General features: G+C 47.3%; 1 protein-coding gene across 3 annotated transcripts in view; it reads left to right on the forward strand.

Annotated features, from left to right (window-relative positions):
* slc25a21 (solute carrier family 25 member 21) overlaps positions 1 to 12,077 on the forward strand; it is an 87,466-nt gene extending 75,389 nt beyond the window's left edge. For 2 of the 3 annotated variants that reach the window (XM_061844437.1, XM_061844436.1), the window contains 7 exons: positions 1,384 to 1,450; positions 2,065 to 2,124; positions 4,522 to 4,629; positions 4,718 to 4,882; positions 7,484 to 7,665; positions 11,225 to 11,277; positions 11,377 to 12,077. In XM_061844437.1, coding sequence (XP_061700421.1) covers positions 1,384 to 1,450; positions 2,065 to 2,124; positions 4,522 to 4,629; positions 4,718 to 4,882; positions 7,484 to 7,665; positions 11,225 to 11,277; positions 11,377 to 11,438 — 697 coding nt within the window. In that variant the 3' untranslated portion in view covers positions 11,439 to 12,077. The remainder of the gene's footprint in view (positions 1 to 1,383; positions 1,451 to 2,064; positions 2,125 to 4,521; positions 4,630 to 4,717; positions 4,883 to 7,483; positions 7,666 to 11,224; positions 11,278 to 11,376) is intronic. The other variant, XR_009798516.1, reaches the window with a different exon arrangement.
* The last annotated feature ends 2,643 nt before the right edge of the window (positions 12,078 to 14,720 follow it).

Here is a 14,720-nt window from a genome sequence, read left to right on the forward strand (position 1 = left end):
AAACAGGATGTTTTCTCTAAAAAAAATGGAATATGTAAAATATTTACATTTTTTTAAATGGCCATGTTTGATTTTTGAGCTGATGGGCCAGGTCACTTGTTGATGAATTCAAAACAAATAAATGAAATAACGTTAAAGTGTTCAAAATGGTTCGATTTTTACCTCACATCAGTCGACAATCAAAATGATTAATTCATATTTTTAAATTCCGTCATTTCATTTCTCTTCGATATAATTTAACTACCCAAAAAATATTAATTAATTAAATAGTGTGTGTGTGAAAATGCTTATTTTAGTCATGAATTTCATTTTTTATTAACAGTAAATCAGGAGGTAACGTCACAGTTACTGATTTTATGACTAAAAAACAACTTCATGAATGAAAAATGTATTTCAGGACTGCTGATGATGTAACCGTCTATTCTCCGTTGCCGCAGTCAACATTTGGATGGGATTGATAATTGAAACGGAAATATGCTCTGGCAGTTTATTTCTCGGCTTCGCAGGCGTTCTTCTCCTTATACATACATTCATTCATCCAATTTTCTGAGCCGCTTATCCTCACAAGGGTCACGGGAGTGCCGGAGTCTATCCCAGCTGTCGTCGGGCAGTAGGCGGGATGCGCCCTGAACTGGTTGCCAAACCAAAGTGTCCGGAGAAAAGCCACGCAGGCACAGCGGGAGGACATGCAAACGCCACGGGGGCGGGGCCGGGATTTGGACCCCCGTCCTCACAACTGTGAGGCAAACGCCCTAACCTGTCTTTCACCGTGCCGCTCCTATTTCTTAACAAACAAAAATATGAATTTTGGTTTGTAAAAATGGGTCACGACGCTCAACGATCGGAAAATGCGGTAGCAACAGTCGAGAAGCATCGCTCGAAACTGAACAGGAAGTCGGCCATTTTGGTTTTGAAGTGGCCATTTTGGGCAACTTACAGGGCTTATACTTACGTTGATGTACCATAATTTCAGGCCGACAAGCCGCGACTTTTTTCACACGCTTTCAACCCTGCGGTTTATGCGGTGATGCAGCTAATTTGTGCATTTTTTCTAACGACCACAAGGGGGCACTCGAGGGGAAAAGGTAAGCGTGAGACCGGCGGAATACATGCGCCGAGGAAGTGACTTTTACCGGTCCGGCCCTGTTCGCGCTGCGCCAGCTTGTTACTGCCGTGTCTCAGTGAGTTTTCCCGGTATGTTTTTCTTAGCGCGGCGCTAGCGTTGGCATGAACGCGGCGGCACTAGCGTTAGCGTTAAATTCCAGTGGTTGTCTTGTTTGGTGAAAAGCAGGGAAAATAATGTTGTTTTATTGGGACTTGTTCCACAAAATAAAAAGGATGAAAAGGCGCAGTGTCGTCAAATCTTCTGTGTCCCCTCCGCAGAATCTTCGGCTTCTACAAGGGAATTTTGCCGCCCATCCTGGCCGAGACGCCCAAGAGGGCCGTCAAGGTGAGTGGAGTTGGCGCCGCCGCCGCCGCCGCCGCCGCTCCCGTGTTTGTTCTGCCGGGCCAGCCCAAATATTGACTTACAAGCAGTTAGCGGCACATCGCGCCCGGGCCACATCTTGGGACGACAAAATGTTGCGGACGATTGCGTTCAACTTGCTCTCCAGTGAGTGGAGCCTCATTATAATCATTAAAATCATATCTCATCGTGTAATGGCATGTTAGAATTGCTCAGTATGTCATGAATTATCATGTATGTTTTGGAATCAGATCTTTATTTATTTTTTAGTCTGCACAACGGCGTACAATTCTGGCACTCTCAGACTTTGCCAGCGGCAGTTGAAGTGACAAATATTTTTGGACGCGTCGTCCATTTTATCCGTTTTCTGTTTGATTGAGATTTCAATGCGAGAGCATTTTTGCGCGAATATTGCCGCTGTAAGAATGTAATTTCCCTCGCGGGATTGAACAACGAGTACAATGTATCTAAAAAGCGACTTAAGTGAATGCTAACGCCCGAGTGTAAATGCGTTCGGCGACGCTTCCGGGCGAGGGCGTCGCGCGTCATGTCGTCAAAGCGGCGCTCCTTTTTCCTCAACCTGACTTTCTCTTCTGCAGTTTTTCACCTTTGAGCAGTACAAGAAGCTCCTGAATTTGACCCCTTTGTCCCCGGGCCTGGTGAGTCTGAGCACCTGAGTACACTCTCGCTGAGAAAGATAAACAAACGCGCGCACGCAAGGAACAGGAAGAACACTGTGCGCCGTGTCGCCGTTTGGCCTCAGCTGCTGACGGATGCCAAGAGTCATTTGCGCCGTGTCCGACGCAGAAGTGGCTCGGCTTCGCGTTGTCGATGCGGTTTTTTCCTTCAAACGTGTGACAATTTTTGCCGGCGTGCGCCTGGCGTGCGTTGAATTTTATTTCTTTTTCTTTTTTTTTTTAGGTGTTACAAATGTGAAAGGGCACACACGTCACGCCAATGATGTGACCCCCGAGAGGTTAATAAGTCGTAAGATAAAAAAAAAAAAGAATCTGTTTTTAATCAGTGTAACGATCGTTGTTCCATGTACAGTATTTTCCGCACTATGAGGCGCACCGAAGAGCCTTGAATTTTCTCAAAAGCTGACAGTGCGCATGATAAACAGGTGCGCCTTATAATCAGGTGCGCCTTATATGTGGATCAATAACCCTAACCCTATCTATCCACCCATCCATTTTCTTTTGCCGCTTATCCTCACGAGCGTCGCAGGGAGTGCCGGAGCCTATCCCAGCTGTCAACAGGCAGGAGGCGCAGTCCATCCAGAACTGGTCGCCAGCCAATCGCAGGGCACATAGAGACAAACAGCCAATCGCACTCACAATCACACATCGGGGCAATTTAGAGTGTCCAAGTAATGTTGCATTTTTTGGGGGTGTGGGAGGAAACCGGAGTGCTCGGAGGAAACCCACGCAGGCACGGGGAGAACATGCAAACTCAGCACAGGCGGGGCCGGGATCGAACACGGGACCTCAGTACTGTTACCAGCTGTGTCACCGTTAATAAATCGTAAGATTAAAAAAAATAATCTGGTTTTAAAAAGTGTACTTGTTGTATGTGCCATATTTTCCGCACTATAAGGCGCACCTAAGAACCTTTAATTTCCTCAAAAGCTGACGGTGCACCTTATAAACGGGTGCGCCTTATATACGGATCATTATCGAGCCTCTAGCGCAGCCCATCTAATGGATCCATAACGTAACCCCAGCCGAGACTGTAGCGTCTATTCCATGCGCCTTATGATGCCGTGCGCCATCCATTGAAGGTGCGCCTTATAGCGCGGAAAATACAATGCCTAACATTCGTTCGTTGGGTATTTCAACCCGCGACGTTCGTAAATCAAGCCGCGTTGCCTCCCCGGACTTTTCTGGAAATTATTTTGTGACATAATAGCGAAAATAACCGCAACAATAAACAAAAGATTGATTTCGCAATTCATTGATTTGTTGACGTCGATTTTTTTAGGGGGCGGGGGGACGGTAATTATTAGATTATTGTACATGTAAATGTGTAAAGGGATCCGCGTGCACGTCTTTCCGTGGCGCAGTGCAGCTGAACGTCTTCAGCGTGATTGAGGAGGACGCGGCGAGGCAATAATACAAATGGGGAATGCAAAAAGGTGGCGGCGGCGGCGGCGGCCTGTGTAAATACGGGGGTGGGGGGCACGTCTGAGGAGGATGGCTCTCGGGCCTCTGACAGCAGGATAAAGAGGGCAGGAAGAGTAATGAGCTTTCGACGCGTTCTTGACGTGTTCCCATTACGCCGGCGCCCGCTCGCACGCACGCGCCGTCTTCGTGCGGATACACGCAGCATTGCGACACGCGTTCGTTTCGGGCCCCTCGCCGAGCGCTCGCGCTTCAGCGCGTTGCGTAAGCGCCGACAACGACGGCTTTTAATAGGCCAGATATGATTTAGACGTCAGTTTTCAGGCTTGATTTATTCTGCAGTTTCACAATTATTGTGGAAATTGCTCAACGGGAGCGGGAATAATATTCGACAACGTCACTAAAGATGTACGAGCATGTTTCCTTCAGGGCTGATACGTTGTTTTTTTTTTTTGAAGGACAAGCCAATATTTGGAGCCAAATTCCATTTGCATCCGTCCGTTTTCTGAGCCGCTTATCCTCACGAGGGCCGACAGAGCCGATCGCGGCTGTCATCAGGCGGGACAGGGGGCGGGGGCACACCCTCAACTGGTCACAGGGCACGTTGACTAAGGTCTCCCGGAGTGAATACAGTTTTTTTTTTAACTGTCATGCTAATCTTTCACTTATCGTAGTAATTGAAATAAAATTTCCAGGGAGACGCGAAGGCAGCAGCAGCAACTCCGATAAAGTTCACAGAAGTTTTAGATGAAGTGCACCCAGTTTTAAATTGATCTCTTATCGGATGTTAGATTGGGAGGGGGGCATAAGGCTGATCCTGGTAGGTGTCAAAATGCCGAACATGGGCACCGATAATCCGGTCGATCGCAAAGTGTTTAGCGTACGCGTTTCTTGGTAATCAACCGTTTTTGTCCTGTAATCGCTGGAAATCCGCAGGCGCTGTCGGCGGCAGGACTCGGCGCCGGCTTGACCGAGGCCGTCGTGGTCAACCCGTTCGAGGTGGTCAAAGTCAGTCTCCAGGCCAACAGGGACGCCTTCAAACAGGTCCTTGACGGCCTCGAGCCGGCCTCTCCCTATTTTGATCCGCATCGCCGCTTTCCGCCTTGACGGCTTTCGGTTTCTCAATCCGCAGCAACCGTCCTCCTTCGCGCAGGCGAGACACATCATCAGGACGGACGGCTTCGGACTGAAGGGTCTGAACAAGGGGCTGACGTCCACCCTGGGACGCCACGGAGTCTTCAACATGATCTACTTCGGGTTCTACTTCAACGTCAAGGACGCCATCCCCGCCAGCCCGGTAATGCGGCGATGCGGAACCGCTCACCCCGCGTGTTCCGATGATCGGAGCTTTTTCCGCTTATCGGTATCATTCAAAGTGATCAAACAGTGAAGCTCGCGGGCTTGCATATTTTTCCCATCATAATTTCCCCTTGTAAAATGTACTGATGCTGACGATAAGTCATCTCTCAAATCAAGATCAGTTAATAACCAATACGATTGGAGTAAAGACTGACCCACAATCACGATGCATCGGTTCATATTCTTACGATCCAACTCCGTAGTTCGGACTTGGGCCAGTTCATCAACTATCGTCTCAGATATCAGATTCTTTTTGCTAACCGGTGTGCATGAATCATCTTTGGGGCCCGAAACAATACCGACGGCAACCTTCCTGTTAGCTATTTTATGACGATTTGGACTCAGTGATTCTATCATTCCCGGCAGTTTTTCAAAACACACAGTCCAGGAAATCGCAAACTGTTTCACGTTTGTCTGGCGTCGACCCCACAAGGAGCCTCCGCCTGCCTGCTGTTAGCGAATTTACGTTGTTTGTTCGAGCGTAGGAGCAGGAACGGCCGTTTAGGAGTTTAGCGTATTAGATTAGCTTGACGGAAGCCCAAATCAAGAGGGGCTCAGCTCGGCTAATACCTCGTCTGTTTGCTCTTCATAACATCCTGCAACGTTTCGCATTACGCATCAGTCGGGCCCCGACGGCTCCGAACAAACGTCGGTTTTGTGGAACGCAAACGGTTACCATACGCCACGTGTACCCGAAACGGAGCGGGCGGACGGACTCGGGCCGGCTAATTGGAAGCAGACAAGGCCACTTCTTTTCCGTTTACAGTAAGAACGCCAAGGAATCCGTGTTGTTCTCTCTGACAAGTGACTAACCCGTTTGGCGGTGGCGTCCCTCCAAAGTCAATCAACGGCGTGACCCGGTGATCTCTCGGCGGAAAAAAAAAAAAAAAAACGGACTCAGACTCAGCCGAGCGTGCTGGCTGCTGTCATGTTGCCGCTTGAGCGGGAAAGGAAAAAAAACTCGATGGCTGCACTCGGCGCTCGCATCCATCAACTGCCGGGGAAAGCGCATGAAATTAAAATTGTTTTGCCTGTCGGATATCGTGATTGCCGTTCCCCAGATGGTACCTGGGACTTTTTTTAAGGGTGCGCATGGGGCAGAGACGCCCCCGGATCTGTCACGGTGTTGCACTTGTGAGACAGACCGAGGACCAAATGTGTTCCGATGATGAAGCCGATGTGGGATTTCAGTTGTTGGAGACAAAAACGACGGTCGCGATTCCGTATCAAGGTCCAGGTCCAGAAAGTGAGCCGCGTCCGTCTGGGCGCTTAACGGGTGTTCCGCCGTCAGCGTGGTCGGTTGAAGAGGGGACGCGTATCGTGGGGGGCGACGTCGCATTGGGCATTTATCAACGACGTTGTTGTCGAGTGGATACCGACAGTTGCTTGTGACACCGGCCCGAACGGAGTTGCGGTAGCGGCGATCTCACCACCCGCGGGAGTTCCCTTGCGGATTCGGCTACTGGAGGCTGGTCGCCTCCCAACACGATGTTGGGTCTGTAGCCGGCGACTTTGGGCGACTCCGGGGGGGGGGGGGGTGCGGGCTCATAGATCCATCTCGAATGAGCGCACCTGTGATGTAGGTGCGGTGGTGCGAAGGGGTGGTCCGCCCCAATCCTCTCTGAATGTAAATTAAATAGTTTTGGGAAGAACCTGATCTGGTTGAGGGTGTTTGAGGAGGCCCACGAACTGGATCGGGATCTTGAAGGGGGGTGGATCACATCCGTGGTGATGCTGCTGGGGGGGTGCGTCTCTTATTGAGTTTCTCGTCGGCCATCTTTAGGGGGCTCTTCTACCTGCGTCTCTGCGTTCCGGTGGAAAGAGTTTGGGGATTAGCTGTTGATTTAGTCTGCCTCTCGGGGGCGTGCCCCTGTCATTTGTTTAAAAAAAAATAAAAAATAAAATTCTCCCGACCAGTTAGACTCTGTAGAGTCTCCCCCTTTTTTTTGGTGGGGGGTGCGCGGTGCAGTCGGGGTACAGTAATACGCCTGTGTGCCGAGTCGCAGCCCAATTACGCAAATTGTCCCCATATGCCTCCCCCAAGTCTGCCTGCTTGAATCCTGTTTATAAATCCTCGGGGCTCCCCAGAGAACATGTGCTTCTGCTCAGCCAATCAGGAAGCACTAATCTAGTGCCTACCCCCCCCCACCCCCGCCCCCCCATCGCTACCATAAAATGATGGCGGCTTTCATGCCAGCTTTGCAATCATATGCCCTCTTGCCACTCGCATGTTACAATCAATGTACGTCGAGGATGTCCACATTCTGATCCGCGGGATATTTGCGGTCCGTCGACGTTTTTTTTTAGAGGCCCGAAGAATGCCCTAAAAACAACACTTTACGTAACCCAGAACCAGGTACAAGATACAGGTATTACAAACAAATTCCTTGTCACACTTGGCCCGATAAAGTGGATTCTGAGTCTACTTCAATCGCTCTAGAGGTTCTCAGGGGATTGGTTTTAGTGCGTTCAAGAGATGAACTTTTGATTTTATTTCTTCATGCTCCCTGAAGTACGTAATCAATTGTGCCTTCACCAGGACCCCACCCTGGAGTTCCTGAGGAAGTTCGCCATCGGCCTGGTGTCCGGAACCATCTCCTCCTGTGTCAACATCCCCTGGGACGTGGCCAAGAGTCGCATCCAGGGCCCGCAGCCGGTACCCGGCGAGATCAAGTATCGTACCTGCGTCCAGACCATGGCGCTGGTTTACCGCGAGGAAGGGTAGGGACGACCTTTGGTCGACCTCGTCCTCGTGTTTTGTCGCAGGTGGCTTGTCGGGCTACCTGCCAAACTTTCTTGCGTGGGTGACCAAAAAGGGGTTTTCATTATCATGTACATGTATGTAAAAACTGAAGAGGAATATGGATGATGAACCACCCGCTGAAGTTATGGGAAAGAGTAGTCTAGGCTAGAATCAGGACAGAAGTAAGAATCTGCGAGCGACTGTTTGGTTTCATGCCTAGAAAGAGTACCACAGATGCAACATTTGCCTTGAGAATGCTCGTGGAAAGGTACAGAGAAGGTCAGAAGGAGCTACATTGTGTCTTCGTAGACCTAGAGAAAGCCTCTGACAGAGTACCAAGAGAGGAACTGTAGAACTGCATGCGCAAGTCTGGTGTGGCGGAGAAATATGTTAGAATAGTACAGGAAGTGTATGACGGCAGCAGAACAGCGGTGAGGTGTGTCAGAAGAATTTTAGGTGGAGGTGGGTCTGCATCAGGGATCCGCGCTGAGCCCCTTCTTGTTTGCGGTAATAATGGATACGCTGACAGATGTGGTTAGACTGGAATCCCCTTGGACTGTGATGTTCGCAGATGATATTGTGATCTGCAGTGAAATCAGGGAGCAGGCGGAGGAACGCTTAGAAAGATGGAGGTACCCCCCGGAAAGGAGAGGAATGAGAATTAGCCGAAGTAAAACGGAACATATGTGCGTGAATGAGAAAGGTGGAGGGGGAAGAGCGAAGCTCCAGGGAGAAGAGATGGCGAGGGCGGACGACTTCAAATACTTGGGGTCAACGACACAGAGCAGTGGAGAGTGTGGTAAGGAAGTGAAGAAACGGGACAAGTGTCTGGTGTTCTTTGTGACAGAAGAGTCTCCGCTAGGATGAAGGGCAAAGTTTATAAAACAGCGGTGAGGCCGGCCATGATGGACGGATTAGAGAGGGCGGCTCTGAAGAAATAACGGGAAGTAGAACTGGAGGTGGCAGAAATGAAGATCTTGAGGTTCTCGCTCGAACTGAGCAGGTTGGATAGGATTAGAAATGAACTCTTTAGAGGAACAGCCAAAGTTGGATGATCTGGAGACAAGGTTCGATCGAGAGAAGACGTCGATGGTTTGGACATGTCCGGAGGCGAGAGGGTGAGCAAATTGGTAGGAGGTTGGTAAGGATGGAGCTGCCAAGGAAGAGAGAGCGAGCGAAAAAGTTGATGGATGTTGATGAGGACAGTCCGTGTTCGAGAGGAAGATCCACGAGATGGGCTTAGATGGAAAAAGATGACACGCTGTGGCGACCCCTAACGGGACAAGCCGAAAGGAAAAGAAGAAGATATTTGTTGCCCTTTAGTCAGCACTAACAATGGCACTTGCGTAGGGGTCTGAAAAGATGACTCGCGATCACGTGGCGATGGAGTTTTTGTCCACACCGATGATGACAGCGGAGACCTGGACCAAAACGTTGGCACGTGCCAAGGTTGAAAATTGACCTTTTCTCAACATTTTCAACGACACAACAGAGCAAAATGTTGACACATGGTCCCGTTGCCATTGCTGTTTTGTCAACGTCGATGGCACATGGCTCTGAGCTTTATGTCAACAGTGATGATATTTGAATATCAGACACGAAAAAAAAAAGTGACACATTGTTACATCCAAACCAAAACGCTGACACGAGACTCGAGATCTTTTGTAAACAGTGTGGACCAGAGAATTGCCAGACGGTTGCATAGCGATTGACCTTTTGTCAATTCTGACAGTGACAATGTTGTACTTCACCAAAATTTTGACACGGTCACGTTCAATGCGGACTATAACAGCCGCGTGCCAAAACTTTTTGCTTCCAACCAAAGGTTAGTCACGATCAACTCAACTTTTAACAAAAAAAAAACAAAAATGAAAAATTGAGACTCGGTTAAACAGGAACATGGCTTTTCCCAACAGTGACAAGGAGCGTACCAGATCAAAAAGTTGAGACACGGTTACACAATCGTGCCCCAATTCACCGACCCCCACCCGCCCCTTTAGCGCCACCACATCCAGTAACGCAGGCCAGTCCCTGCTAATTAGCGATCCCGCCGGGAAACGTCGTTAAGCGCACCCTAACGAGGCGCGGCGCACTCCTCGGGTCGATCTAATCAGACACGAGGGCCGAGGGAGGAAGTGGCTCCAGCCTTGTTAACGCCATCGGTTGGGGGAAGGGGTGCGCGAGGCCGCTTGGTCACCTTGAACGCATTAAGCGGCGGGACGGAACACGACGGCGACAATGTGATCCCGCTGAGACGCTGACAACGTTGAGCGACGCACCCCCTCCATCAGTTTTTGAGAAAACTTTTTAAGACAATCACTGACTTTGTACATCCTGAGGGAGATGACACAAGTCCAGCTAGATCAGTTTTCCCCAAACATTTTACACCCTCGAGCATAGCCGCATTTTTGGCACATTCCCTCAGATAGCTAACAAAGGTCCTGAAATCTTGAAAAAAACGCACCTCGTGTAGTATCCCCGCAAAGATGGCGCACCACCTACAGGAAAAATATTTTTTTAATGCTATTGCTAGCAGGTACATTGTTGATTCTACCGTCCACGTCCCCTGCGATTGGCTGGCAACCAGATTTGGGCGTACCCCGCCTGCTGCCGGAAAATAGCTGAGATACGCTCATGCGCTCCCGCGACCCTTGTGAGGATAAGCGGCTCAGATTATGGAGGGATGGATATACATTCTACGTATCTTTTTTTTCCTCACCCAAACTGGGATAGGCTCCAGCTCTCCTGCGACCCTTGTGAGGATAAGGGCCTTGGAAGATGGAATGGGGAAAAAATATATATATATCTGCTCCAGCCCTCATGTGACCATTGTGAGGATAAGCAACCAAGAAAATGGATGATAATTTTTTTCTTGGCCGCTTATTCTCACAAAGGTCACGTCAGGTGTGTGTTCCACTACACGCTCAGTGACTCTGTGTTGTTGGTTAAATTTTATGTCAATCAAAATCCAAAGCAATCAAATAACAGAAAACGAGTCATGGGTGAAGCTCATTCAGCCAATCAAAATGCTTGTTTGAGAGGAAGTTCCGCCCTCCTTTAGATCTACTTCCTGAAGCAAACTATGGTGTAAATATCGACTAGCCACAAAAAAAGGATGTGAGCTAAAGAAGGTGGAGAAAGCAAACGGGAGAACGCCAAAGGTAAAGGATATAAGATCGAGTGTGAATGTATTGATATTATTGCGAATAGAGCAGCGGCTTCGTGACTCTTACGAATTGTTTCAGCGCGGGAGCTAAACGTTAGCAATTGGGTTAGCCGTTAGTTTAGTTTAGGGCGAGGCCTGATGACGTCACGCTGCTTTGTCAGTATCCAAACCAGTTCACGGAGATAAATCTTTTGCTGTTTTTTCATTTTTTTCTTTCCTTATTCTTCGTTCTTACTACCCGTTTCTATTGATGGTGAGCCTTATTTTGACAACGGCTTGTAGTTTGAATAACTCTGAAGGCCGCAATATATTTCTATGTTTGATTCATGTAAGGTCCACATATTGTTGTTAATGCTGTTTTGTTTTTGTAGGTACTTGGCACTCTACAAGGGCTTGGTGCCAAAGATAATGAGACTCGGGCCAGGTAACATGCCGTTTTTATTTAAATGTTTTCAAAAATCCTTCCTTTATTCCTTCCATTGAACGTTAGTAAACGGAAATGTATCTCTCGTTCTGACCACAGGTGGCGCTGTGATGCTGCTGGTCTACGAGTACGTCTCCGGATGGCTCCAGAGGAACTGGTAAAGACTGCCAACCACAAAAACAAAACAAAACCAAAAAGAAAAAGTGCCTTTAGGGAATTATTTCCCTAATACCTCGAATAGAAAGGTATCTTTCTTTTTATGAAGTGTATTCAAATGCAATGACACAAATGCAGTTTTTCAGGTCCACTTGTTTTTTTTTTTTGTTTGTTTTTTTTAAACCGGAATCGTTACTTGCTCGGCACCGTACAGTGTTTTTTTTAAATCTTTTTCTAAGGTCCTCTGAAGCTTTATTTCAAGAACTCTGCAGATAGGCGTGGGCGTTGACTTCCCAATGAAAAACCTCAAAGGGAAACAGCCATAACTTGTATACAGTATGTACTGTACGTATCTATATTTGCACTGAGAGCCATAGAATGTTAGGACACATTTGGGACCTATTAAAAAAATCTCGTTTAGCTTTTTTAAAGTAAACATCCAAACTCTGCAAGTCTTTGCAGTTATGTAAATGCATTTATAGATATGAGCACAATATAGCTTTTTCGCTGTTGCATGATTGATTTTTAATGTGCCAAATATAAATTGGCTAAATTGTATTCATTGTCTCCCCCCCCCAATAAAACTGACATGTAGCTGCGTCTATTGCCAAAGAATTAAAAAGAAATCTACTTTTGATCACTTATTTCCTTCACTTTGGTGTGCTTGGAACACTTTTTTTTTTTTTTATTAATACACTGTTGGCTTTGATGGGTGTTTTATTTATTTTTTTTAAATATTCCTGAAATTTCAACCACTTCATTTTCTCTGGTGATGGTGGCTTAAGAAGACAAGCAGCCTTTAAAAAAATTGTATAAAAACTAAGGAAAGTAATATATTACAATACAACTGTCACATTATCATGAATCCGATATATTGGGGAAAAAATGTATTTACCAAATGTGAATTTGATCACTTGTAATTCTTTAATTTCTGAGGTTACTGACATCCAGGTGCATTTATTTCCAAAAGTTTTGTTGAAAATAGCTACTTTTAATAATTCTTTACACATTTTTGGACTTACTACACTTACCAATTACTCCACTCCAATGAAGCTTTTGATTCCATTTTTGACCCTGTGATGGGTAGATGTGCTCGTGTTTGAAGTACATGTCGAGCTATTTAGATTAGTTTTTAATAGACGCACGGAATAGCTGTATTTTAGATTTTCCAAGACTGCGATGTGCAAATCAGCGACCCATAAATTGCGCTGGTACTTTCGTCACATTTTACGCGCAACGTGAACAACTTTACGCACAAAACGACTCGGACTGCCATCTTGCCAGAATCGTCGCCTTGCTGACTATTCGAGCGCTTACTGACACTCGGACGCGGGCCTCGGGCTCCCCCGACGACATCGTGACCCGACACATCCGCATCCGGCCGGTTCTGTTTCCGAGGCGACCTTTTCACGCCGAATTCCCCGCGCGCCTCGGTCCCGCCGTAAATCTCACGCCTTCCTTCCTTTCTTTCTTCCTCCACGCCTCATCCGCTCCCTCTAATATTTCACTCATGCGCGTTGACAGGCTTTAACACGTGCGCTTTCAAACCATTAATAATACTAAAGCTTGCGGGGCATTTTGGCCGATGAACACGCAGGCGGACTTTTTGCTGTCCGCAGCCGCGGCGCCGCATTGCAAGACGAGCCGACGAGCGGCCGGCGACCGTTAGCGTTTTCGTCCAGGTGACCAAAATCTCCCGTCGTCTTCACGCTGGATGTGTCGGCCCCGTCGTGGGATGGCCTCGTCCTTCTATGGTTTCGGACCCATCCGACGTTGCAGAATATTTCTCCTGATTTCCCAAATGTCTTTGAAAGCAACACAAAACCAGCGAGCACTTTTTCACGCGGGCGCGTGCGTCACGGTCACGTCCCCTGCGACGCGGTGCCCGGGTGGTCAAAAGGAACGCAACAGGGAGTCCACCCCATCCGCCTCCTCCCGGGCTTGGAGCAACGGTCTGTGACCGCAGCATGGGGGGGGACGCTTTCCAAGTCAAATCAGACTGTTGACACTGCGCCAGCCGCCCCCCTCCCCTTGCCCCCGCCCCTTTGTGCCGTTAAGCACATCCCCACACTCGCCTCAGCAGGTAAAGTCAGCAGCAGGTGAGCCTCTTGTTGTTTTTGTAGCTTCAATATTTGTCAGTCAGCCCCCCAACACACACACACACACACATACTTCCTGTTCCAACATGTCTGGTCGGATTATTTGACACTTGACGCCTCCTAAGTGTCTTCCAAAGTGTTGTTGCATTTTTTTTTTTCCTTGGGAGAGGGGGATTACACTCAAGTATCTTGTGGTTGCAGGCCTCTTCACATTGATTTGTTTTGCGCACACCCAAACGGTGCGTTATGTTAGAAATCTTTCAAAATTTAAATGGTAGATGCATTTTTGCTGATTTTTTTTTTCCCTGTTTTGACTTAAAATGGATTGATTAAAAAAAATCTAAATGTCACAAATCCGCAAAAGAATACAATATTCAAAATAAAGTATAAAATAAACATTTACCTAAAAAAATTGTCACCACTGTAGCATTTCTATCTCCATCCATTTTCGGTACTGCTTATGCTCATGCGGGTCGGGGGAGTATAATCTTTGGTAGCGTTTCTATTTTCTCTTCACAGTAAAATTTTGATAATTTGAGGAATGAGAAGCTACTCTTTCAAAATATAATCAAGAAAACTTAGCACGAGCATGATTGTAGCTACTCCCCTAAAGGGATTGCTTTCAACATTGAATTTTACAACCCCCCCCCCCCCCCAAAAAAAAAAGAAGTGCAGAACCACTTGCAAGATCTTATCTCCAACCCCTTCAAAATATAAAAAGCGAGGAAAACTAAAAACTATGTTCATTTTTTTCATCATCCCCCCCTTTCAAAACAAATCATTTAAACCACGAATAATTTTAAACGAATTTCCGTCTCGTTAAACAGCATTCGCGCTGATGTCGCCATTTCCCTTCACAATAAAGCGCCGAATCCCAAAGGTCCAAAACATACAATTTTAATAAGATACATTCAATTCCATTGTGCAACATCACGTGTCAGTTGTCACTGCCGACAAGGCCGTCAACGACATTAATGTAAGTACATACGCCAATTGTAAATCTTTTGACGGCTAATTGCACTTCATTCAACGTACCTTTTGAATTTAATAAATAATCATAAACATGATGGGGATGGGTGGGGTTTTTTTTTTGTTTTTTGTTTTTATACTCCCCTTAAGAAGTGAGGCAAACAGTTTTCTATACTGCAGTGATTCACAACCAGCGTTCCGTGGCACATCCTCCAATTT

The sequence above is a fragment of the Syngnathoides biaculeatus genome, chromosome 15, assembly GCF_019802595.1.
Source record: "Syngnathoides biaculeatus isolate LvHL_M chromosome 15, ASM1980259v1, whole genome shotgun sequence".
In the NCBI taxonomy this organism is placed as follows: domain Eukaryota; kingdom Metazoa; phylum Chordata; class Actinopteri; order Syngnathiformes; family Syngnathidae; genus Syngnathoides; species Syngnathoides biaculeatus.